The sequence below is a fragment of the Lynx canadensis genome, chromosome B4 (assembly GCF_007474595.2).
Source record: "Lynx canadensis isolate LIC74 chromosome B4, mLynCan4.pri.v2, whole genome shotgun sequence".
NCBI lineage: Eukaryota > Metazoa > Chordata > Mammalia > Carnivora > Felidae > Lynx > Lynx canadensis.
The window spans coordinates 71,446,534-71,471,803 of record NC_044309.1 but is presented as its reverse complement, the minus strand read 5'-3'; the positions used below and the strand labels follow the sequence as shown (position 1 = coordinate 71,471,803).

Sequence of the window (25,270 nt, the reverse complement as noted above, 5' to 3'; positions counted from 1 at the left end):
TATATCTGTTAAGTCCATCTGATCCAGTGTGTCATTCAAAGCTATTGTTTCCTTGTTGATTTTTTGATTAGATGATCTGTCCATTTCTGTGAGAGGGGTGTTGAAGTCTCTGACTATTATGGTATTACTATCAATGAGTTTCTTTATATTTGTGATTAATTGATTTATATATTGGGGTGCTTTCACATTTGGCACATAAATGTTTACAATTGTTAGGGCTTCTTGGTGGATAAACCCCTTGATTATTATATAATGCCCTCCCGCCCATCTTTAAATCTCTGATTTAAAGTATAGGTTGTCTGATATAAGTATGGCTACTCTGGCTTTCTTTTGTTGACCATTAGCATGATAGATGGTTCTCCATCCCCTTATTTTCAATCTGAAGGTGTCTTTAGGTCTAAAGTGGGTCTCTTGTATACAGAATATACATGGATCTTGTTTTCTTATCCATTCTGTTACCCTGTGTCTTTTGATTGGAGCATTGAGTCCAGTGACGTTTAGAGTGAGTACTGAAAGATATGAATTTATTGCCATTATGATGCTTGTAGAGTTGGATTTTCTGGTGGTGTTCTCTGGTCCCTTCTAATCTTTGTTGCTTTTGAGATATATATATATATATATATATATAATATATATATATATATATATTTTTTTTTTTTTTTTTTTTTTTTTTTTTTCATATTTTCTCCCCTCAGAGAGTCCCCCTTAAAATTTCTTGCAGGGCTGGTTTAGTGGTCACAAACTCCTTTAATTTTTGTTTTCAGGGAAACTTTTTATCTCTCCTATTTTGAATGACAGCCTTGCTGGATAAAGATTTCTTGGCTGCATATTTTTCTGATTCAGCACATTGAATATATCCTCCCACTCCTTTGTGGCCTGCCAAGTTTCTGTGGATAGGTCTACTGCAAACCTGATCTGTCTTCCCTTGTAGGTTAGGGACTTTTTTTTCCCTTGCTGCTTTCATGATTCTCTCCTTGTCTGAGTATTTTGTGAATTTGACTATGATATGCCTTGTTGCTGGTCGGTTTTTGTTGAATCTAATGGGGGTCTTCTGTGCTTCCTGGATTTTGATGTCTGTGTCTTTCCCCAAGTTAGGAAAGTTTTTAGCTATGATTTGCTCACATAACCCTTCTACCCCTATTTCTCTCTCTTCCTCCTCTGGGACCCCTATGATTCTGATGTTGTTCCTTTTTAATGAGTCACTGATTTCTCTAATTCTTAAATTGTGCTCTTTTGCCTTAATCTCCCTCTTTTTTTTGCTTCATTATTCTCTATAAGTTTGTCCTCTATATTACTCATTCTCTGTTCTGCCTCATCCATCCTTACCGCCACTGCATCCATCTGTGATTGCAGCTTAGTTATAGCATTTTTAATTTCATTCTATTTTTTACTTCTTTTCTCTCCACAGAGAGGGATTCTAATCTATTTTCAACTCCAGCTAGTATTCTTATTATTGTGATTCTAAATTCTGTTTCAGACATCTTGCTTGTATCTGCGTTGGTTAAATCCCTGGCTGTCATTTACTCATGCTCTTTCTTTTGGGGTGAATTCCTTCATTTTGTAATTTTGAAGGGAGGAAATGAATTAATGAGGTAGAAAAATTAAAATTAAAAAATATTAAAATATAAGAAATATTAAAATTTAAAAATTAAACACACACACACACACACAAATCTACTAAATGATGCTAGATCCTAGGTGTGTTTTGGTCTGGGTGTTGAAAGTGGTTTGACAGATTAGAGAAAAAAAAATTGGGGGGAAAGAGAAAAAAAAGGAAACCATTTGAGTATTTGAAAAAATGAATACACTGAAGCAGACTAAAATGAGATAATGGGTAAAATATAATTTGAAAAAAATTACACAAAATAAGGAATATAGCAGAAAAAAATTAAGGAGAATATTTTTAATAAAAATGAATTTTTTCTCTTTCTGTATTCAAGGAAAAGAAAAGAAATGAAAAAGAAAAAAAAAATAAAGAAATCGTTTGAAAATTTGAAAAAGTGAATACACTGTAGTAGACTAAAATAAAATGATGGAAGTAAAATAGAATTTGAACCAATTTATATAAAAGCAAATAATATAGTAAAAAAATTAAAGAAAAATATTTTTAGTAGAAATTGAAAGTAAAAATGAAGTTTTTCTCTTTCTGTTCAAGAAAAAGAAAAGAAACTAAAAAAAAAAGAAAAGAAAAAAAGGGTATCGTTTGAGAATTTGAAAAGTTGATTATACTGAAGTAGACTAAAATAAAATGATGGGAGTAAGATAGAATTTGAAAAAAAATTACACAGAAGTACAAAATATAGTAAAAAATTAAAGAAAAATATTTTTAATAAAAATTGAAAATAGAAATGAATTTTTTCTCTTTCTGTATTCAAGAAAAAGAAAAGTAGTATAAAAGAGGGGGGAAAAAAGAAAGAAAATTGAATAAATGGACCTGCTAACAGATTGAAATAAGACTGAAAATGCTTCGTTTTCCCCCAGAAGTCAGACTATGTAGCGCTTTATAGTCCATAAAGTAAGTAGGTGGTGAGACTTGTGTTCTTGAAGAGCCAGGTTGGCGCAGTTGGGCGGGGCTCAGTGTAAGGGCTCCATTCTTCAGTAGATGATGCTGCTAGCCTACTGGGGTGAATTGCTGTGGCGCTTGTAGGTGCATATGCGCATGCGCGGAAGCAGTGAAAATGGCGTCACCCAGCTACCCAGTCTCTAGTATTGGAACGCTGTTCTCCCGATCAGAAGTCGCGCACCCGTCCTCTGTCTTCAGCTTTCATCCACTCCCCGCTTCTTCACTCTCCGGGACCAGGCCCCAGGCAGTACCTCTCTCCCGAGCTTTGTCTCAGATGCTGTTTTCCCCAGACCCTTACTTCCAAAGGACTGCGGCTTTGACCCTTTCCACCCCTCTGTGGGAGCGTCTTACCGAGCAATGGCCAAATAAACAATGGCCGAATGTCAGCTGCACCCAGGAATGCTTGCTGGACCCTCTGCTGCTGGTGCCCCGAGACTGCAGCCAGGTGCCAGCCCGCCCCAGAAAAAGTTAGCGAGACAGTGTAGCAGCAGCGTTTCAGGGATTATGGGAAATCACAACACACATCTGGCACCAGACTTCAGCCTTAACGACCTTGTTCCAGCACCAGCGAATGTGGCGGTTCTCTGGGGTCTGCTGGGACCAGGTGGCTTCAACAGTCTCTGCCAAATGTCCTTCCAGCAGTGGAACCGCTTTTCCCCGTGTGGCCCGAGAACCTCCCAGACCCCACTCTGTTCCTGGGGATTCGCCCTTCCCACCAGAGCACCGCCAGGGATCAAGCTGCGGAGTTGCAGACTTTGCACTCCCCTTGTTTACAGTCTTAATGGAATTTAAACCCTCTCCTTTCTCCTTTCTCCCTTTTTAGTTTAGTCCTTGCAGCTGTTTCCAATTTTCCACTTTTCTCCAGCTGTTTTGGGGAGGGGTGCTTTTCCTGTATTCTGCCCCCCCCCCCATCTCTGTCCTCTCTCCACCTACAAAGGCGGCTCCCTGCCTGCCGCTGGCTTCTCTCTCCCCACGTTCACCTCCGTGCCATGTACCTGCTGAATTCTGTGGTTCAGTGGTTCTGTGGTGCAGATTGTTGTGTTAATCCTCCAGTCAGTTATCTAGGTGTGTAGGATGGTTTAGTGTTGGTCTGACTTTGTTTCATGGACGCAAAACACACAAAACCTTCCCTGCTGTTCTGCCATCTTGGCTCCCCCCTCTGTGCTTTGTTAATAGAAGTCTTGTCTTACTCTCTTTGGCAGTTAAGACCATAGTACTCAATGTGCTGGTCCAAGGAGCACTATAGACCATCACCTGGGAGTTCCTTAGGAATACAGAATGTCATACTTTATCTCAGCCCTACTGAATCAGAATCTGCACGTTTACAAGATCTCGGGTGACTCCTATGCATATGAAAATTTTGAGAGTACTGGTTTAAGGCAGAGAACTTATTTAATTGATGATCTTAATTATTTTGTAGCTATCCAGTGTTTTTTAGCCATATGTTCAACTAGAGAGGAATTTTAGTGTTCAGAGTTTCAGGTTATTTTCATTGGTGCACAATTTGGTTTCCTTAACATGGTTTCTTACAGTGTGGTTCAAGCTGCATCAAAATCACCTGAGGAGGTTGTTAGAAATACAGATTCCTGGATGCAACCTCATTTCTGCTTAATTGGGTCAAGGCTGGGTCTCAATAATCTGCATTTTTATAAGCTTACCAAGTGATTATTACATTCATTAAAGTCTGAAAAGGCCTATTCTAGATTAATGCTATATTGATATCCTTCCAGGCTGGGTTTTTAAGAATTGTTACTATTTTTGAATTTTTGGCTAATATGCTCCTGCCTAGAGAGATGAACTATTGAGCCTGTGTGGTCATATATTTCTGAGTATCACGTGGTTTCACCAGGGTCTTCAGTCCTGGCACTGCTGGTGGTTTGGACCATAACTCTGTGTCACAGAGGCTTTCCTGCACACTGTAGGAAGTTTAGCAGCATCCCAGACCTCTACCTACTAGATGTTTGTGGCTGTGTTGTCATAACCAAAAATGTTTTCAGATTTTGCCAAATTTCCCCTGAAGGACAAAAAAATTGCTCCCAGTTGAAAACCATTGGTTGAAATTCAGTAAATACTAGGAAGATAGCTGTATGTGAGCATGATACCTACCCCTAGTTTCTGTTAGTCTTATTTGATCCTCTTGAGGGCTTTTGGTTTTATGCCAAGGGTGAAGAGGAGTTTATGTACAAGCATGTAAGGGCTTCCTGGCACTTTGAGCTGGTTTTAACAGTCAATGGCAGGAGACACAAAATGTGATGATGGGGAAGAGGATCAACTCTTATATTTAGGACCTAAGCAAAATATGCTGGTGGTGCCTGGGTGGCTCAGATAAGTGTGGGACTCTTTCAGCTCAGATCATGATCTCACAGTTCGTGAAGTTGAGCTCCTCATCTGACTCCGTGTTGACATCACGGAAATTGCTTGGGATTCCCATTCTCTCCACACACACCCCCACCCTTCCCCCACTCGCTCTCTGTCTCTCTCAAAGTAAATAAGTAAACTTAAAAAAAAAAGATTATGGTAGGACTCAGGTCCCAAAGAATAAAACAAAAATAGGTGTAAGAAATTTTTGAGCAGCTCTGAACATTCTGTGAAGCCTGAAAAAGATGCTATGTGATGTTTCAAAAGTTTTGCAGCTTTGGCGATGGGAGCTTCTTGTAAAGGGACAAAAGTAGGGACACAGGGATGTGCACTGGCTTCAGCAGAGACTCAGAGAACGTGGGAAAGACCCAGAGGATGCCCAGGGGCAGGGAAGTAGGCAGTGATAGTATGTGTTGATTTATTCCTGATCCCATAGAAACACTCAGGGTACACCCAGAAATAACTGGTGAGACATTGAGGGGAGACCCTTGGATTCATCAGCAGCCAAGGAAATTTGTATTCATAGCCTGTAACATTATTGAATTTCTGGTATGAGTTTGAGTTTTGTTTGGCCCCCTACTCTCACCATATTGCTTACCTTTGCATTTCTTTGTAGTATGCAAGAAACATTTACCACCTACTAGTGTTAAAAAGTATTCATAATTTTGCCACTAGTGTTAAAAAGTATTCATAATTTTGCCACGCCTTTACTAGTCAATTGTGTCAATGCTGAAAAGTAAATCAGAACAAATACTTATTTTGTATACCCACCTTTTGTGAAAGAGTCAGTCTGGTACCTAGATGGATACTCTACGATTTATATGTGCAGTTGCCTCTATTATTTATAAAAAATATATATGTCAGAGAAATTTTGAGATGTAATAGACAAATTAATGTAAAATGTTTATGTGGATGAAAGAAATCTTCCATTATTGACAAGTGGGGAGCAGGTCTGATGTTATGGAAAAAAATATTGCACAAGAGATTTGGTTTTATTCTTACCTCTGCTATTTATTAACTGTGAGCACCTTAGGAAATCACTTAACATCTTTGAGACTCAGTTTCCTCATATATTAAATGGGAATATTGTATTATGAGGTTGGGAGAGCAGAAGTAAAGTAAGATTAATAGATTAAGTATGTGAAAAGTGCCTTCCGGAAAAATAAGTCCTTGGTAAAAGTTTGTGATTAAATATGTATTTATTGCCATAGATGCTTCAGTCAAGTAATGCAGCATGAATTTATTTATATGTTACACTAAGTTGTTACATGGATAACTAAGATGTTACATAATAAATTTATGAACAGTTGAGGCAACAGTACTCTTAATGGCCATATGATGATACTGTCTTATATTTTAAGCCAATATAATGAGATCATTTACTTCAATATCTAGTTGCCATGGATTATCTCCCAAAACCAACTCACTTTATGCCAAATTCCTTTCTGGTCTGAATAACATTCTAACCAGTTCTTAGATAGAGTATGTATAATTCATCCTCATTTTGCAAATTATAAGATAAAACTTTAAATGTAACAATGGAATTTATGTTATTTTTCTGTAGATGAGTAGCAGGTTAAATAACTTAATAATTACATTGCATTTATTGTTTATTAATATTAGGAAAAATGTCTGCTTAGAATTAAGAAATTCATTTAGATCATTTACAGGTATCTTATGTGAAGCAGCAGTTTATTATCCTTTTTTATTACATAATGAAAATAATTTTTTAGAAAAGACTCTTCCCCTGGAAAAGGAATCCATTTGAAATGATATGTGGGACATCACATGATTGCAAATATTTAAAAATTTAATTGATGGAGGTTTTTCAACTTCATTAACTTTAAGGTCAAGTATAACTTAGAGATTAAATGATAATTACCAGCTTTATCTTGCCTTCCATGAAATCTGGGTCATGTGTTCTAGTTATATTTGTTAAAAATGCTTGAAGTCCATTAACAAATGCCACTATTAGCATTCCCTTTGCAGTTGTCTTCCTTTAGTCGTGTGTTCATTTGCTTCCAAGAAGAACCAACTGCAGTGGAAAATAAGATTATCACATTGCACCAAGAACATCTGAAAAAAGACTTAGAGATAGGAGATGGAAGTTTCAGCATGGTTAATGGCAGGAAATAGTATAGCTAGAAATATGTAAGGATTGGACAAAGAAAACAAATCTAACTTTGATTCAATGGTCCTGAGATTGTTTGGGATCTGTCGTGAAAACGTGTGATGTCGCAAAGAAAATTGAAGTGATGCGGTCAAAGGAACAGATGTTGGAGTAAATGTTAGTTTCATTTTCAACATTATGAATACAAATAGGAATAAGTTTTTAGGAGATACATTCGTTGTGCATTGCAGGGAGCATTAGGCATGAATTAAATGAACGTGACAGAGAAATGAGAGATATGAATTACGTGATGTAGAGGGACATGACTTGTTTGGTCAAATGTTTGTTCCAGAGCAAGAAGAGCTTCATGTGTTTGAACATTATGGTTCTAATTACATTTCTTATTCATTGGTATCCATCTAAAAATAGACCCTGGATTTTGTTTTAAGGTTATTTATTTAATTTGATAGAGAGAGCATCTGCTGCATGAGCGAGCAGGGGAGGGACAGAGAGAGAGAGGAAGAGACAGAGAATCCCAAGGCAGGTTTCATCCATGATGCCAGCGCAGAGCCCAATGTGGGGCTCGATCTTATGAATGAGATCATGACTTTAGCTGAAATGAAGAGTGGACCCTTACTGACTGAACCACCAAGGCTCCCCAATCCCTGAGATTTCAATAATACATAAGAGTATTTTCATTTTTACTTTTATTCCATCTTAACTTTCCTCCAAATAATTGTTCTTTGATAAGAAAGAATGTACTCCCAAACAGATTTTTACAAGTTGTTCATATCCTTATATAAGAATGCGATGGTGAAAAAGTGGGACTGAAATTGCAGAATGTATATGTTTGTGGATACTGAGTTGTTGTGAGGTCATACTTCCTAATCAACATTAAACATTGATTAAGATTGTCAAATTTAACAATGCAGTTTAGTCGTGATTTATGTATAACAAGCAATTGGAACTTGGAGTGGTTCCAATCTTTCATGAAAGCACTTTGTAATGTTTAGATTAAAAACTCTGAATGGCATCAATTTGGATATTGTAATGACTGAAACCCTTGTTTTTGGCAAAATAAATATATATTTGTTAAATTAGTTTTTAATATTTAAAAAATACTAATCTGCCTTTTTGGAAAGAATGCTGGTTCAACTTGATGAATTTCGAATCCAATATGACAAGGCAATCTTTCAAACTGTCTGTTTCCTTAATTTCAAGCAAGTTGGATTCAGCCAAAACAGCTACTAACTGGCCATGAATAAGCACAGACAAAACTGCAGAAGATAGAGACAGATGGAATCCCCATGGCCAAAGAGGTTAGGGACATGCTGGGGAGGAATTGGGACTTCATCTGGGCCTTGAAGAGTGAATCCAATTTAGATTGGCAGAGGAGTAAGCAAACAGAAAGAGCAAAACATGTTTTGAAGTTTTTTCTGCAACAGGAGGTTTATAGCCAGGAGCGTTAGATCACACTGCTGAGACAGGGACCAGATTGTGGAGGAAAGGGATTATATGGAGTGATTCTATTCAAGATTTGCAAACCACTAAGTTATAGCAGACATTCAGGAACTTCCCAACTTTAAACAGGTCCTTTGGTTATGAAAAAGGGAGCAACTCTATAAGTGCCCCCTATGTCACAGGGTTATGAGAATTAACACAGGGTACAGAACAAAGTGTTATAAAAATGTCAAGTGGTAGGGGCACCTGGGTGGCTCAGTGGTTGAGCGTCCACTTTGGTTCAGATCATGATCTCACAGAGTTGATGAGTTTGAGCCCTGCATTGGGCTCTCTGCTGTCAGCACAGAGCCCACTTCAGATCCTCTGCACCCCCCTCCCTTGCCTCTCCCCACTGTTCTCTCTCTCTCTCTCTCTCCCTCTTTTCTCGTGCTCACTCGCTCTCCTCAAAATAAATAAATAAAACTTTAAAAAATATCCAAAGGTAGATTGCATGTGATAGCTATCAACCCTGCTGGGTTGCTATACTCTGCTTGAGTAATTTACTCTGCTCCCAGCCAGCTCAGTTTCCACTTGTTCCTGCAATGATTGTTGTAAACCTTCATCATTCCATGCAAAAGTTTTGATTCTACCCATCTCTTATTCTCAGCAGGTATCTTCTTTACCACAAAACAGAAAACAGAACTAACTTCCTTATCCTGTCTGCTCCCATAACATAAACCACATGCTTCATGCCCACTTCTTCCCCTTCTGCCTAGTCTCAGTGGAATGCATACCCTTTCTCCTAGGAGTGATGGGTCCATCTGAGTACTGAATCTCATCTCTTTCTGGCTTCAAGAGGCATTCTTATTCCGTCCATTATCCCCTCAACTCTGTTTTCAACTTATTTATTTCTATTGCTTCTCCAGATCAGCATTTAAATATGCTCATGTTTCTTTCTTAACCACACATTCCCTTCTAGCTTTTGTTTTTTGACCTATTTCCCCTTTTATCCCAATTTCTGAAAGGTGTGATTGATTTTCATTGTCTCCATTTCTTCATGTCAGATGCTCTCCTTCACCTACTTCAGTCTAGATTTTTTTATCCCATCTCCCTTCCAAACTACTTACACCAAGGTCACTGATAACTTCTGTAATGTTAAATCAGACGTCTTTCAGCCAGCATTTTGCTTGACCTCTAGGCAACAATTAATTCTATTGCTCCCTCCCTCCTTCAGATACTTCTTTACCTTGTCTTCATGATACTACATTGTATTGATCAGGGATCAGAGTTGCAAACAGCACAACCCACTCTGGAAGTTTAAGCAGAAAAGGAATATATTGAAGAATGTTAGAAGGCTCCCAATATATGTGGGAGGACAGGTTTAGATGATGTTCAGCCAAGACAATGCATGTCAGACCTGAGTACATATCCCACTACCTCTGCCTCTTGATGTCAACACCACTACTCACACTTAATTGCATAGTGTTCACCGATGGCATCCGGGACTAGACTCCAGAACCTATGCCACTGCTACCATCCTGAGTGCCAAATGCCTTCTCCACCCTGCTTGTCAGATTTCACAGCCTTGCTTAGCCATGAGTTCTCTTCTGAACTGAGGTTTTGCATTAGTGCCCCTGGTGGGCAGTCCTAGGTTACAAGTCTATACCCTAGCTGCCAAATACGCTGAAATTTGACTTGTGACTTCCATCTTGGGGAGATGGGGATTTCCTCAAGTATAGAACGTGTGTTCAAGGGTGATTGCTGACCACTATTTCAACATTGGTCTGCTTCTTCTAGTTTGCCACCACCTCTCTGAGCAAGCTTTTTCAGTCTCCTTTCTTTACTTGCCTCTTAAATATTGAAGTTCCCCAGCCCTCCATCTTAGCTTTTTTCTCCTCATTCTGTACCCTCTCCCTGGGTGATGTTGTCTAATATTATGGCTTTAATTACTTTCTCTGTGCTTGAGGCTCCCAAATCTTGACTTCTATTCTTGTCTTCTCTCCTGATATATATATGGAGAGTATATGGAAGTACTCAGTACTTCTCTCCATTGATAGATAGGTATAGAGATAGATATATGTATATATAAAGTCTTTTCTCTCCTGATATATATATGTATATATATGTAAATGTGTGTGTGTGTGTGTGTGTGTATATATGTATATATAATCTCCATATCTCCACACTTTTTTTAAAAAAAATTTTTTTTTTCAACGTTTATTTATTTTTGGGACAGAGAGAGACAGAGCATGAACGGGGGAGGGGCAGAGAGAGAGGGAGACACAGAATCGGAAACAGGCTCCAGGCTCTGAGCCATCAGCCCAGAGCCCGACGCGGGGCTCGAACTCACGGACCGCGAGATCGTGACCTGGCTGAAGTCGGACGCTTAACCGACTGCGCCACCCAGGCGCCCCTCTCCACACTTTTTTTGTATGCAGCTAGAACATACCGTCCCAGACACAGGAAGCCAAACTCCAAGTGAGTGTCCTCCTAGCTTCCAGTTTGCTCATCTTGAATCCATCCTCTCTTCTACCTTGCAGTTAAAAAATGTTGCTTAGCAACTCATGTCATTTCATTCATTCACACCCTTTAGAGGAGCATACACACACACACACACACACACACACACACACACACACACAAACATGTGCATGTGCCTACATGGCAGACAGTGTCTCTGGAAGGTTGCACAAGAAATTGGTAAAAGTGGATATCTCTGAGATTGCGAGTGGGAAGTTAAGTGGCTATGGGTTGGACTTAACTTTAATTTTGCCCTCTGTTGTATCTTTGAAAGTTTATACTCTGTGTACATATGGTGTATTAAAAAATTGATTTTAAAACTTCAGTAGATTCCCATCCATCACAGGATAAGGTCAAATTATTTTGTGAGTTTTGCAAGATATACACACAAAATAGCTCCTGTTTAGTTCATTAGCCCCATTTAATGTTTTGCTATTCTTTGAATATATCAAAATCTATCAAAATCTCTCACTTTTCACAATTTGTGCATAGTTCTTTTGTTTGAAATGTTCTCCTCTTTCCCATCTCATTAGCTAACTCTACTTTTCCTTTAGTCCTCTGCTTAGATGTCACACCCTCCTTCTGAAAGTTTTGCCTTGCCTGTAAGATTTGGAGCCCTCACATTTTGTTCCAGATGGCACTATCCTTATCAAATTCCCATAGCATTTTTAAAAATTATTATTTGTCTCTCAGAAGGACCAGAGCTCTACAAAGACAGATACTATCTGTCTTCTTCAAGGCTATGCCATTGGTGTCCAAGTTAATACCTTGGGACATAGTAGGAATTCAATAAATATTACTTACATGGATAAACTATTCATGCTTTTGTTTCCTCAAACCCTTAAATGATCTCACCTTTCCCCACAGGTATAATTTTATGATCCACTCTTAACCCTGTCTCAAATTTTCTAACTGCATGTCTCCAAGTATATCTATTTTAAATCAGGAATCCTAACACTAAGAATAATGTATTCTATTAAAAGTAGCAAGAACAATGATACAATGCTAGAGTTTTTATCCTTCTTGAGGAATGTACCGTACAATTTACAATGAATGAATTAAAAAGATGAATGAAGAAAATATAGCATTATTATTTTGAGATATCAAAATATCATGTTTCAGTAGCATATGATAGATATAGTTTTTAATACATAAAAATTAATATTTGGTAAACAAACTTGTTAATGCCACTGACTTTAAAAAAGGATTGCTTGCAATTCCTTTTAATGTTAGCCTATTTGTAAATGACATTTTAATTTATTCTTTACTGATTTTTCACCGAGCAGCCTACTTATACTTGCAAATTTTTTATTTTCAAAAATACTCTTATCTTCCCAAATGTTACTCTCAAATCTCTTTCCAGAATTACATTTCTCAGAACTTAGCCTTTTTCCTGGTTTATGAATTAAGTCATTGATCTCTTTGCCAACTTTGCCAAGCCAGTTTTTCACAGCTGGTGGGCTAAGACTTAGCAATAACCCATACCAATGTGTATTTGTCTTTAATGTGTGGAGTCCTTGCTGTTGAGCTGCATGACTTCAAGATTTTATTGGCTGAGCAATAAAGCATTAGTGTTCATTAACATGCTAATATAATCCTTTTATAGGGAAAAATTGAGATAGCATGCTGTATCCCTAGAAATATACCATGCTTTTAAAAAATGTTATCAATGACACATAAAGCATAAGATGGGGAGGGTAGGTAGCCAGGTTGTGTGGCAAAAGCACACAGGAGAGGGGACATCATACCTGAGTGTCCACTGCCCCCAAGATAGTCTGGAGACCACTCTATAGGCCAAAGGAACAGTAATGTGGGACCTAGGAAACAGTTTTCTCATTATGATTGCCACTCACTAACTATGTAAACTTGTGCTAGAAGGATCTTCCAAACACCCAGATCTGATTCAGTTAAGTCTCTCCTAAAACCTTTCCCATGTCATATAGGACGGAGTTCAGATTTAAAAACAAAAAAATTTTTTTTAAGTTTATTCATTTTTGAGAGAGAGAGAGAGAGACAGAGTGTGAGCAGGGGAGGGGCAGAGAGAGAGGGAGACACAGAATCAGAAGCAGACTCCAGGCTCTGAGCTGTCAGCACAGGGCCCAGTGCAGGGCTCGAACCCATGAACCATGCGATCATGACCTGAGCTGAAGTCTGACACTTAACCGACTGAGCCACCCAGGCATCCCTAGAGTTCAGGTTTTTTAATGTGGGTCATGGAAGTTTCACAATCTGATTCCTGCCACCTTCTTGCTTTGTCTTTGGCATTTCTGTTTCTCCATTTTGTTAATTGTAAATGACCGTGGTTAGGTTAGATGATTTCTATAGTTCCTTTCAGGTCTAATAATCGGTGATTCTGAATAGTTACAGTGTCAACCTCAGCTTTCAGATAGGATGAAAGGGAATTTACAAATTTATAAATTACTGTTTCTAAAGCAGATCAACTTGAATTATCCTGGGGCAAGAGAGGTTGTTCAAGTATAAGAAACAGGGTTTACTTATGCTTTTTAAGTTTGTTGGCATATGACTGTGTGTCCTACAAAATCCTGGAGAATCAGATTCTTCACTGCAACCATACAAATCGTGTTCTCTTTGTTAGAATTGTAAAGTGTGAGGGCTGGTAATGACTTGGAAACCTCTAGCCTTTATATATATATATATATATATATAGATAGATAGATAGATAGATGATGAAATTAAGGTCCAGAGAGATGAAATGCCTGTCAGGTTTATAACAGAGCCAAAGACTAGAATCCAGTCATCTTTATTCCCCCTGCAGTGCTCTTCTACCATGCAAGACTATATTTTACCACATTGGTCTGTTCACTGTTCATACAAAAAGCTCACGTCCAGCTAAATGCCTGGACAGCATACTGGGAAGACAAAGGATCCACTCTGCCAAGTTGAGCTCCAGGTCAGATCAGTGTGAATTAGGACACTTATCCTTTTTCCTACGAGATGAAAAGCCATGAAAGGATTCATTGATTCATCTAGCACATTTTAATTAATTAATTAATTAATTAATTAATTTTTTAATGTTTATTCATTGTTGAGAGAGACAGAGACAGAGCTTGAGCAGGGGACGGGCAGAGAGAGAGGGAGACACAGAATCCAAAGCAGGCTCCAGGCTCTGAGCTGTCAGCACAGAGCCCGACACAGGGCTCGAACCCACAGACCGTGAGATCATGACCTGAGCCGAAGTCGGACGCCCAACCAACTGAGACACCCAGGCGCCCCATCTAGCACATTTTTAGTAAGGGCCAGCCATTGTTCTATAACAAGGTCTCTACCCTCCTGAATCTTATATTCCAGTAGAAATAGACAACAGACATACTGACAAATCGCTTACTAGGATACTTTCAGACCCTGATAAGTAATGGAGAAACTGGGGCTTGGAAGTTTACTTTAATTTAGTCAACTGCTCCTTACCTTGATTGTTCCACATTACCAGCTCTGCTCCTTACCTTGCTCTGTTCCACATTACTCTGCTCCTTACCTTGATTGTTCCACATTACCAGCTCTTGTGAGATTTCTTTTTCTTTTTTTTTTTAACGTTTATTTTATTTTTGAGAGAGACAGAGAGAATCTGAAGCAGGTTCTGTGGTGACAGCAGAGAGCCCAATGCAGGGCTCGAATTCACAAACCATGAGATCATGACCTGAGCGAAGTCAGAGGCTTAACCAACTCAAGCCACCCAGGCTCCCCAATGAGATATATTTTTCTATGTCACTTCCCTACTCCCCTCCTTCCAAATGCTTTCATATTTCCATAGCACAGCAAGGAAGATACCTTTCTCGTATTTGTTGAACATTTAAGTGCATTCCCATTCTGTCTCCTATCCCATAGCTGTATTTCTGTTTTATTTCCTGCATAAACTTCAACCGAATGGAATACTCATTGTTCCTAAATGTTTCATGCCTTTGCTGCCTCTGCTGCTGGCACTAGACTTGAATCTCTACAATATGCCTGCTCATCTTAGAGCATCTCTATTTGACAGGAAACTGTTCAGTGGCAGCCTTCTTCAACTTTGTATACGTCTGTCACTTTAAGCCTACTTCAAAAATCTACCTCACGCCCTGCCACACCAACCAGCACATTGTCCTTGGTTGCCCAGTCTCTTAGTCACCAACTTTCCTCTGAATACCAGTCCTGGTAGTGAGTGTATTCTTTCTTGCCTTCCCTTTTCTTTTCTCTTTTTTCTTTCCTGGCACTTGATATAGGACCTCATGCTGTTATTCATGCTGTATCCAGGCATCTTAATTTCATTATCAGCTCCTCAAGCTGGGGGAGGGAAGAGTCATACAATTACTTATATCACCAAATGTAAATTCCCAAATGTGTTCTGCATTAGTACGTGCTCAGAATAAAAAAGCACTGTGTTAAAAAAGTTGGTTGCTCCCTGTTTAATGCCCATTGTATATGTTTCTGCTATATAGTATGCATCACTTCAGAACATTATTGTTTAAGCGTTACTTCTCCAGCTAGAATTTGTCTTTGTTGCTTAATGCAATACGTAGACATGGGGCATGTACATTACATACTTGTTGAATTAATGAACGAAAATTTTAAAAACATGACTAGGTATTCAGAGCCTGTAATTTCCTCATGTACATGGGTAACTTTAGGGGGGGAGATGGAAGAAGAATAGTGTTATAATGGTCCTGAGACTTATTTGATCATGCAGTACTCTGTGTTTCGAGGAACCATGAACCTCTCTTAGACATACTGCTCTCTAAAGTACAGGCTTAAAACATAGAAGGCACCTAACTGGATGATGATGATGGTGGTGGTGGTGATACTACTTAGAAGGATTATAAGTCCTTTACAGGCAGGACCTAAGCTTAACTCTCTTTGTGCTGAATTTTGTGCTAAAAGTCACATGGCCCACACAAAGGGCACACAGTGTTGCAATTATATTTTTTGGTATTTTACTTTGTTTCCCCCCCTCACAATACTGCTCCTGACACTTGATATCTCTGGGCCATGAATTCAGTATTTCTTTGTGATCCAAACCATTCAAGTTCCTAAAAGGCTTCACGTTAAATAGGTTCCTCAATAGGTTTTGCTTTATGACCCCATGTTGCGTTTTCTCTGATCACATGGTATCTTTCACAGGAAACATCTACAAAAAATGAGACCGGCCAATGTCTCCCAACAGTCTGTGGTTTGTAGACCCACCAACAAACAAGTGGTAGAGACAGTATTTACGCTGTCACAAAATACCCTATTTATCTTATAAGCCAAATTATCCAGTAGCTTTGGCTGTCAATAGGGTCCGTTAACAGAAATCACCCTAACTGTCTCTTTTCTGTGTCTTCTCTAATAGGACTTTAATACTCTCAAAGTTCTCATTCCTTGAGTATTCTTGGGAGGGGTCTGGGGTGCTTTGTGTACTTCTGAGTTTGATTTGCCAGGTTTGTTGGCCACTCCTACTGAGGTGGGCTTCTTCCTCTAGCATACTGTTTGGAGAGAAGGACAGTGTCTTCAGTAATTAATGCTTGCTTCAGCTGGGACTCTGTTCTGCACTAGGCACTGTAGCTACATCTTTGACTCTACCAAGAAATGAGGTCTTTCACTAGAAACTAGGCTTGTCTTGAGGAAATGATACAGTGTACTCAATAATTCTCCCCTTTGATAACCAAGATCTCGTCACTGAGTTGCGTTCATTATTCTTGGCTCTTTCCTTCCCAAAGACAAATTCTTTACACCGCTGTGCACATGAACTTCATTGTGGCCATCCCTCCCATTCGCAAGCTTAAGCCCAGGGGACTTCTGCAGTGGCTTTCAGTAACTTCCACTTCAGTTCAGCACTCTCTCAGAGGAGCAGGGTTAAAGACCACTGATCCAGCTGAGCTCATTAGTAATCCCATATGATTCCTATTATTATCTTAAGAACCTGGAAGCAAATGAGTTTTCATCATATTCCCCCAGGGTGCCTGTAGTTTGATTTTTAGGCTGTAATTGAATGTGATACTTGCCTAGCAGACTAGTGCAAACATTTAGAAGTAGCATGATATCATGAGAAGAGTATTATACTAGAAGTCAGATAATCTGAGATATATTCTTTTAAAAAAAAAAGTTTATTTGTTTATTTATTTATTTATTTTGAGAGAGAGAGAGAATATCCCAAGTAAGGCCCATGCTGTCAGCACAAAGCTCAATTTGGGGTTCTTTCCCACAAACCACGAGATAAGGACCTGAGCCAAAATCAAGAGTTGGAGACTTAACCAACTGAGCCATTCAGGCACCACTGAGATCTATTCTTAGATCTTCCTCACACTAGCCTTGAAGCATTTATTCATTCATTCTGCAGCATTTATTGACCCTGTAATATCCTAAACACCCTATAAGCTATTGTGAGTTCAAAAATGAATTACATACTTAGTGATTCTTAACCCTGCTTATACATTAGACCAGGGATCATCAGATTATGGCCTGCAGGCCAAATCTGATGCAACTTCTGTTTTTATAAATAATTTTTTTTGAAATATCACCAGGCTTACTTATTTCCATTGCCTGTGGTTGCTTTCATGCTAGAAAAACAGACTTAAATTTACAACAGAGATCCTGTAAGTCCCAAAGCCTAGAATGTTTACTATCTAGATCTTTACTGAAAAATTTTGCTGATCCTTGCATTAGACTCATCATGGGGAAGATTTAAAAAAGATATCATTGCCTGTGTTCCACCACACATAGTTAAATAAGATTTGGAGTGGGGGTTTGGGAGTTGGCCCAAGAACCGATGTTTTTAAAAAAGTATCCCAGATGAATATAATGTGCAGCTAGAGTTAAGAGACACAACTAGATGATCTCTACCCTGGAGGAGTATATAAGACTGACTGGCGAGAAGAAGCTTATAAAACTTAATAAAGTCGCAATGGATGAATCTGCAATGGAAACACAAAGTTCCAAGAGAGCACTGCATAGGGAGAATTTTACTTTATTAGGGAAGTTTTCACAGAGAGACGTTTAAACAGATTCTTGAAGAATAATCCACTGGTGGCCAAGATCCACTAAGGGTGGTGATAGGCAAAGAAGGAATAGAGAGAACAGCATGTATAGAGGCAGGTAGATATGAGAGAGCATGGTCCATTTGAGGAATGGTCAGAAGTTCTTTGTGGCCAGAACACTGAGAGGGAAGAAGGGAGTGGGTCATAATCTATAAAACTGAAAAAGTAAGGGCCAGAACTGAAAGAGCTTTTTATGCTAAGAAGTTTGTAATTTATTGTGTTAACTTTCATTTAGTAGTTTAGTGGAAAAATTGAGTCTTTCTAGGCTTCCATTTTCCCATCTGTAGAATAAGCAGTTAGCTTAGATGATTGCCAAGATCCCTTTACCTCTAAAATATAACTTTCTGAGATTTCATCAGTTACTTCTTTTGATACTCTCAGGACTGGGTTATATGGATACCATGACTTACGGAGTAGTCAGTCACCAGACTGTCTCCTATAATTGATCCATTTCTCTTAATAGTAGAAATGAGAGCATTGCTACTTTGGGGATGCCTGAAACAATGCATTAAGGCCCTTCATAAAGAGTATTTCGTAATGACAAGATATTTGTGAAATAGTTTATGTTCCATGCAGAGAGGTGCTATAAAATGGGGACAGTCTTATTGTAAAATTCACATTCTTCCCAGTGCCTGTTATGACTTACCATGTCTTTACACTCCAAACTTGGTGTGTGAATTTCTATGGAAGTTCTTCAATATGATATCTTACTACTATTTTACAGTTTTTTATTTATATCAGGTCTCTACATTGTAATTTCATCTCTATTCAGACACTGGGATAGCTATATCTCTACTTCTATCTCTAATAAACTATATGGTGTTGGTTTCTTGTCTTTAAGTTATTCAAGTTCTGGTGTATGTAAATATTTTATTTACCTCTTACGGCCTCCCCAAATACACAGACTAGCCAGTAGATCAAAAAATAATATATGGTATACTCAGCGTTTGAAGATTCCGAGACTCCAAGGTAGCAAACTTGTACTTTCTGATTCATTTTATCAGAGGTAGATGATTGCGCTGAAATTTTCTAACTATATTTAGAATGTTGCAAGTTGAAATATATAGACATGTTTGAAATTCCAGCAAGACCTATTGGAAAAAAATGTTTACAGTTTCTGTCATTTGAACATCAAGCATTCTTATTAAAGGAGATGTTTTGAATACTTTTAAAAAATGCTTTTCAATTGGAAACTATTGCCTTCTCCAAGAAAATTATAGAGAAACTCTAGAATATTGGCCACTGTTGACCTCTTTGCCCTACTTCTTCTTCACAGACATTGATGAGTGTGCTGAAGGGCGCCATTACTGCCGTGAGAATACAATGTGTGTTAACACCCCGGGTTCTTTCATGTGCATCTGCAAAACTGGATACATCAGAATTGATGATTATTCATGTACAGGTAAACAGTAGCTATTTGTGAAATAAAATCTTCCTATTCCTTAAGTTTACTTTTAAAGGTTCCTTTTAACTCTAATTTTTTGGAAAAGGATGCCATAAATACTCCCTTACAACAAAACAAGTCATAAGGAAAAGCATATCTCCTTGATTTGGTAGTTAATTTTGAACCTGTTCTAAGGAAAGGAATACCTGCTTGCCCTGGGTAAGTTTTATACTCCCTGTTAGGAGAGTAAAGAAACACTAGAGAACCAAATTAACATTATGCTAGTTTTAAATGTAAACAATTTTGGGGCGCCTGGGTGGCGCAGTCAGTTAAACGTCCGACTTCAGCCAGGTCACGATCTTGCAGTCCGTTGAGTTCGAGCCCCGCGTCAGGCTCTGGGCTGATGGCTCAGAGCCTGGAGCCTGTTTCCGATTCTGTGTCTCCCTCTGTCTCTGCCCCTCCCCCGTTCATGCTCTGTCTCTCTCTGTCCCAAAATAAATAAACGTTGAAAAAAAAAATTTAAATGTAAACAATTTTATGCTCAAAACTTATGTGAATCCAATGGCAAATCCAAGAAACAACCCTTAAAAATTTCCTTTATATGGCAGTAGATTTTTGCATAGAGGAAGGATAACATAAATAATGTGATGTTTTCAGAAATAGATTCTTGCAGTGCTAGAAAATGGGAATATTAAAGAGAATTGAGCTCCTTCATGTCTCTGGGAAATGCAGCTGAGCACATCAAAGAAGTTTTGCTTTCGTTTGTTTTATGAACTGTCATTCCCGTCAGTACCATCCAGAGTCCTGTTCATGGATATCTTGAGTGTAGTCATGTCTAAAGTTGGTCCTGGGACAAAACAGCCTATTCACTTCGTATTCTATGAGTTCCTACCTGTAGAATATGAAAGAAAATGGTGCTAGAAGAGTAGCTTGAAGACTATGGGGTTTGAGGAATTGTGGGTGTGAAACAGATATTTCTTTGGATTTCTTTTTTTTTTAAATAGAAGAATCTTAAATAAATTTTAGAAAAAATGTGTGGAATCATAACATTGGAGAGTACTTAAAATATTAATCTTGTAACTTTTTATTGTACCTGTCACTTTCTACTCCATCTCCAACTTTATCGTTTTTGTCTAATGGATGTACAAATAATACTTCAAGGTTTCCAGGGAAAGAGACCACATAACACGCTAGTAAAACTATGAATCTATAATAAAAGTGTCATCTTATGCCTCTGTGTTATTGTACACTCTTCTAAGTTTTCATTATAGTGACCATAATGTGTACTCTTTGATATCTTGTTTATCAAGATAGAGGTCTTTCACTAAATTCAAATATAATATTTATGTAAAAACAAAATATTGCATGTAAAGAACAATGAGAAGTGGCCTCCCAATCTGTAGAGAATAACCAAAGATATTTTGAAGGTAGAATTCATATAGAGTTGCTGATTGATTTGCAAATTCTCACTTTTTTGTCAGCTTATTCTAAATATTTCCACATTGTGGGACTAATTCTGCACGTTTTCATTAGACAAAATTTAATCACACCGAGTGGCAGAGTTTCTTGAAGTACTACGGAGATCTTTGTCAACATAAAAAATATAAATAACAAATCTCAATAAATATATGGAGAATAAAATACACAGTTTGCTGTATTGTTGGTAATATCAGTAAGCCTGAGTTCCAATGTAATTGTTAACAACAACAACAAAAGTCTTAGTGAAACTACTGCATCTCAGAGTATTTCAAGATGTGCTCATAAAAAAAAAAAAAAAAAATGGAGAGCTAGCAGTTTTCAAGGAGTCTGCTGATTCCGTGGCATGAAAGACTTAAAAGCTCTGTACGTTTTTATCCTTCCTAGTGATTCTTTTTGTTTTTCTTACATTCTTAAAAAGTGTTCAAGACTGTAAGTAAGAATACATGACACATAATTTGGCCTCCTGTTGAATGAGGAGTGTTTCTTCAGGGCAGAGTATTTTCAAGAGCTTCGTTTCCATTCCAAGCCTGTCTGTTGGCTGTAAATCCAAGGAATCGTTGAGCTGTCTTGCCTTACAGAGAATCTCTTGCTCTGGCTTTACCTCTCCTAGTGTATTTTCCTTCCAAATAAAATCCCGCAAATTACTATTTGTTTTTGACTACTTAGGGAGACTTTTCCATTAAGATTCCAAAGTATCTAACGATATAAATAAAGTATCCCATTGTAGGAATGCCAATGAAGGCCAAGATCATTTTAAGAAAAGCTGTTCAGGCCATGATTTTTGTGCCTAAAGAACCAGAGCCAAGAATTTCAAGATCTGGCAGGTGATGGAATGTATTTCCTTAATGATGCATTAGCATTTCCAGCTAGCACCAGTATTTCTATGCTTCCACTTAAAGAAAGATTTCTTGCCCTTAAATTTTCTATGTATTATGGGCAGGCCTACAAATTTGAGAATTTAGATCCATACATAAAAGTTGGATTTCCTAGGGATCATGAGTGGATTTTATTTTATAGTCCAAAGTCAGGCGATCTTTGGCAAAACTTTTTATGTTAGACCATGCAGGGTCAGCACATAGTCAGCCTTCCTGTAAAGGAAATGAATGTTTAAATTCTCCCTCTTTGAATCTGTCCCTCCACACTTTAACTTTAGCAGCTATACAAAAGGCTCTAAGAAATGACTTCTCTGCTGGAGGTTTGCCTTGCAACTGAAGGTATCTAGGCTGTACCTTTTCAAGAGCTCCTGTAAGACCAGAGTATGACTTTGTTCTGTTGAAGATTGGGATTTATTTTCCATGAATTTAGATACAGACATCCACATACTTGCAGTATAAATGCAAGCCTTCCAGAATAAATGTCAAGACACCATCACAAAGCCATTCTCTGACATTTGTGGCTGAGCTCCTGGAGTTCTGAATTTGTTTTGCTTCTGTATGCTTGCCCCTCCTCCCTGTTGCAGAGCTCCCCCCTCCCTCGCCATAAGATAACTGACATTCTCATCACTGAACCCAGCAGACTCTCAGAGTTGCTTCCCCATCTGAAAATTAATCATTCTAATTTAAAGAAGAATCCAAGAGCGATACATGTTACTTTATAGCCAGGAGCTTTGATCAATAAAAGAAGCCTTTTTTGCTTTTATAACCCTGTCACTCTCACATGGAAATTATGTATGCTACAGAGGAATTACCTTACATAGTTGGTAGAATTACATAGTTGATTTTTTTCTTTCAGTTTCAGATAATTTGAGTTATATCTTCCCCATAATTATAAAATTTGGGAGAGGGGGGCACCTGGATGGCTCAGTCAGCTGAGTATCCAACTTTGGCTTGGGTCATAATCTCACAGTTTGTGAGTTTGAGTCCCACATCCCGCTCACTGCTGTCAGCAGGTAGCCCGCTTTGGATCCTCTGTCCCCCTCTCTCTCTGCCCCTCCCCCACTCGTTCTCTCTCTCTCTCTCTCTCTCTCTCTCAAAAATAAATAAAACATTAAAAAATACATAAAATAAAATAAAATTTGGGAGATGGAAAATTCTTAAAGGTAATCTAGTCCAATCTCTTAACTTTCACATGTGGGAAAACTGAAGCTCAAAGAGATTAATTGCCTTATCCATGGTCATACAGTTAGTGAGAGGCAAAAGGGGGGCCAGAAGATAAGCCTCCTTATTAGTTCTCATATTATTCACCATTTGTTAAATTTGAAGCCATATAAAAAATAAATAACTGGAAAGATTCATATTTTATGTAGAAATACATTATTAGTTTATTTTTTATTCTTTATTAAAATTTTTTTAATGTTTATTTTTGAGAGAGAGAGAGAGAGACAGATAGACAGCATGAACAGAGAAGAGGCAGAGAGAGAGGGGACACAGAATCTGAAGTAGTCTCCAGGTTCTGGGCTGTCAACACAGAGCCCGATGTGAGGCTCAAACTCATGAACTGTGAGATCATGACTTGAGCCAAAGTCCGATGCTTAACTAACTGAGCCACCCAGGTGCCCCTATGTATTTAGTTTATAATATTCAGTATTTAAACTGCCTTTCTTATAGATAGTTTCAGTTCATTAGCTTTGATTCCAAGAGGAAATTGTCCCCTACACATCTTATAATAATAATTCTGAACCAGAAGTCAGTAGAAGAAATATAAATCAGCATTTTCTGGGCCTCTGATTCTATTATACAGTTGTGCTAATCATTCAGTTGCAGAAATGCTGTAGCAGTTTAAGCTCTTCTAAAGTCTTTAATATATTTGTCCTTCCAGAGAGGGTGCTATTTATTTATTTTTCTGATTAATGCTTCCTAATCTCTTTCCTTCTCACATCTTTTCCTATTCTCATAGAGGAAAGAATGGAAATACCTACAAGGAAAGAAGGAAAATAAAAAAGAAGGAAAGAAAGAGGGAAGGAGGGGAGGGAGAAGGAAGGGAGGGAGGGATGGAGAGAAAAGACAAAGGGAAGGGGAGACAAGGGAAGGAAAAGGGTTTGATTCACCTGAGCCAAGATGTTAGAAGCCCACTTGCCAGTATCTCTGCAAAAATAACTTAATTTTTATGCATAACAAAGTTTCTTCGTTACTGATGTGGACTAATGGCTTTCTTGGTTCATTCTTATAAGCATTAGTTGAATTGGGCAAATCTTTTTGAGTTTTACTGGACATCCCTTCCTGGAACTGGTCTTGTGTAATGGGCGAAGAGTAAAATATCTCCGGAAACAAAGATGGGATCCAAGAACTGTCGAATTATCAAAGGACAAACATTCTGAGAAGGCATTCATTTCACAGCTTCCTGCTGCATCTCTCTGCTCTGATAATTGCAATTAAAAAATGGAATTCTGATTCTTTTTTTGTGTTGAGGAGCTTGTAATCCTCCCACTGTTATGCAATGCTTTAGAGTGGGAACAGGAAATTGGGAAAGGTAGAAGCTAATGAAAAGTTTTGCCATCTTAGAGAGAAAATGATCCTTTAGGGCAGTGGATATCCAATGAGGGCAGTTTTGCCCTCCTACCTGCCAGAGGTCGTTTAACAATGTCTGGAGACATTTTGGTTATCACAGCTGTGGGGAAGGGGGTTGCTACTAGTGGCTAGTGGATAGAGGTCAGGGATACTGCTAAACATACCGTAATGTTATTATTAGGCTAGCTATCCTCTTGAGGAAATGTCTTATTTTCCTAGAATCCTTTCAGCTGGGAGCTTTTCTCTGGTTATTTTCCAACTGGGTCATTAATCTTTATCTACTACAAGACAGCTCCCCATAACAAAGAATTATATGACCCAAATAGTGACAAGGGTGAGAAATCCTGCTTTAGGGTCACCCAATCGAAATTGTAAAATGTACACTTAAAAAAACTTTTATTTTAGGGGCACCTGGGTGGCTCAGTTGGTTAAGTGTCCGGCTTTGGCTCAGGTCATGATATCACCGTTCATGAGTTCGAGCCCGCATCAGGCTCTGTGCTGACGGCTCAGAGCCTGGAGCTTGATTTGGATTCTGTGTCTCCCTCTCTGCCCCTCCCCTGCTCATGCTCTGTCTCTCTCTGTGTCTCAAAAATAAATAAACATTGAAAAAAAAATAAAATTTTTTAAATTTTACTTATTTTTATTTTTTTTAAATGTTTGTTTATTTTGAGAGAGAGCAAGCAGAGGAGAGAGGCAGAGAGAGAGGGAGAGAGAGAATCCCAAGCAGGCACAGACTCTGTGCTGCCAGTGCAGAGCCTGACTCGGGACTCAATCTCATGAACTGGGAGATCATGGCCTGAGCTGATGTCAAGAGTCACTTCAGGGCACCTGGGTGGCTCAGTCAGCTAAGTGTCCGACTTCAGCTCAGATCATGATCTCACAGTCTATGAATTCGAGCCCCGCGTTGGGCTCTGTGCTGACAGCTCAAAGCCTGGGGCCTGCTTCGGATTCTGTGTCTCCCCC

At 38.5% G+C, this 25,270-nt stretch overlaps 1 protein-coding gene across 1 annotated transcript in view; it reads left to right on the top strand.

Moving 5' to 3' along the window:
- Positions 1–25,270, top strand: part of NELL2 (neural EGFL like 2) — a 335,790-nt gene that overhangs the window by 170,557 nt on the left and 139,963 nt on the right. The window contains 1 exon segment of the mRNA XM_030322242.1: positions 19,275–19,400. Within this exon segment, the coding sequence (XP_030178102.1) occupies positions 19,275–19,400 (126 nt within the window).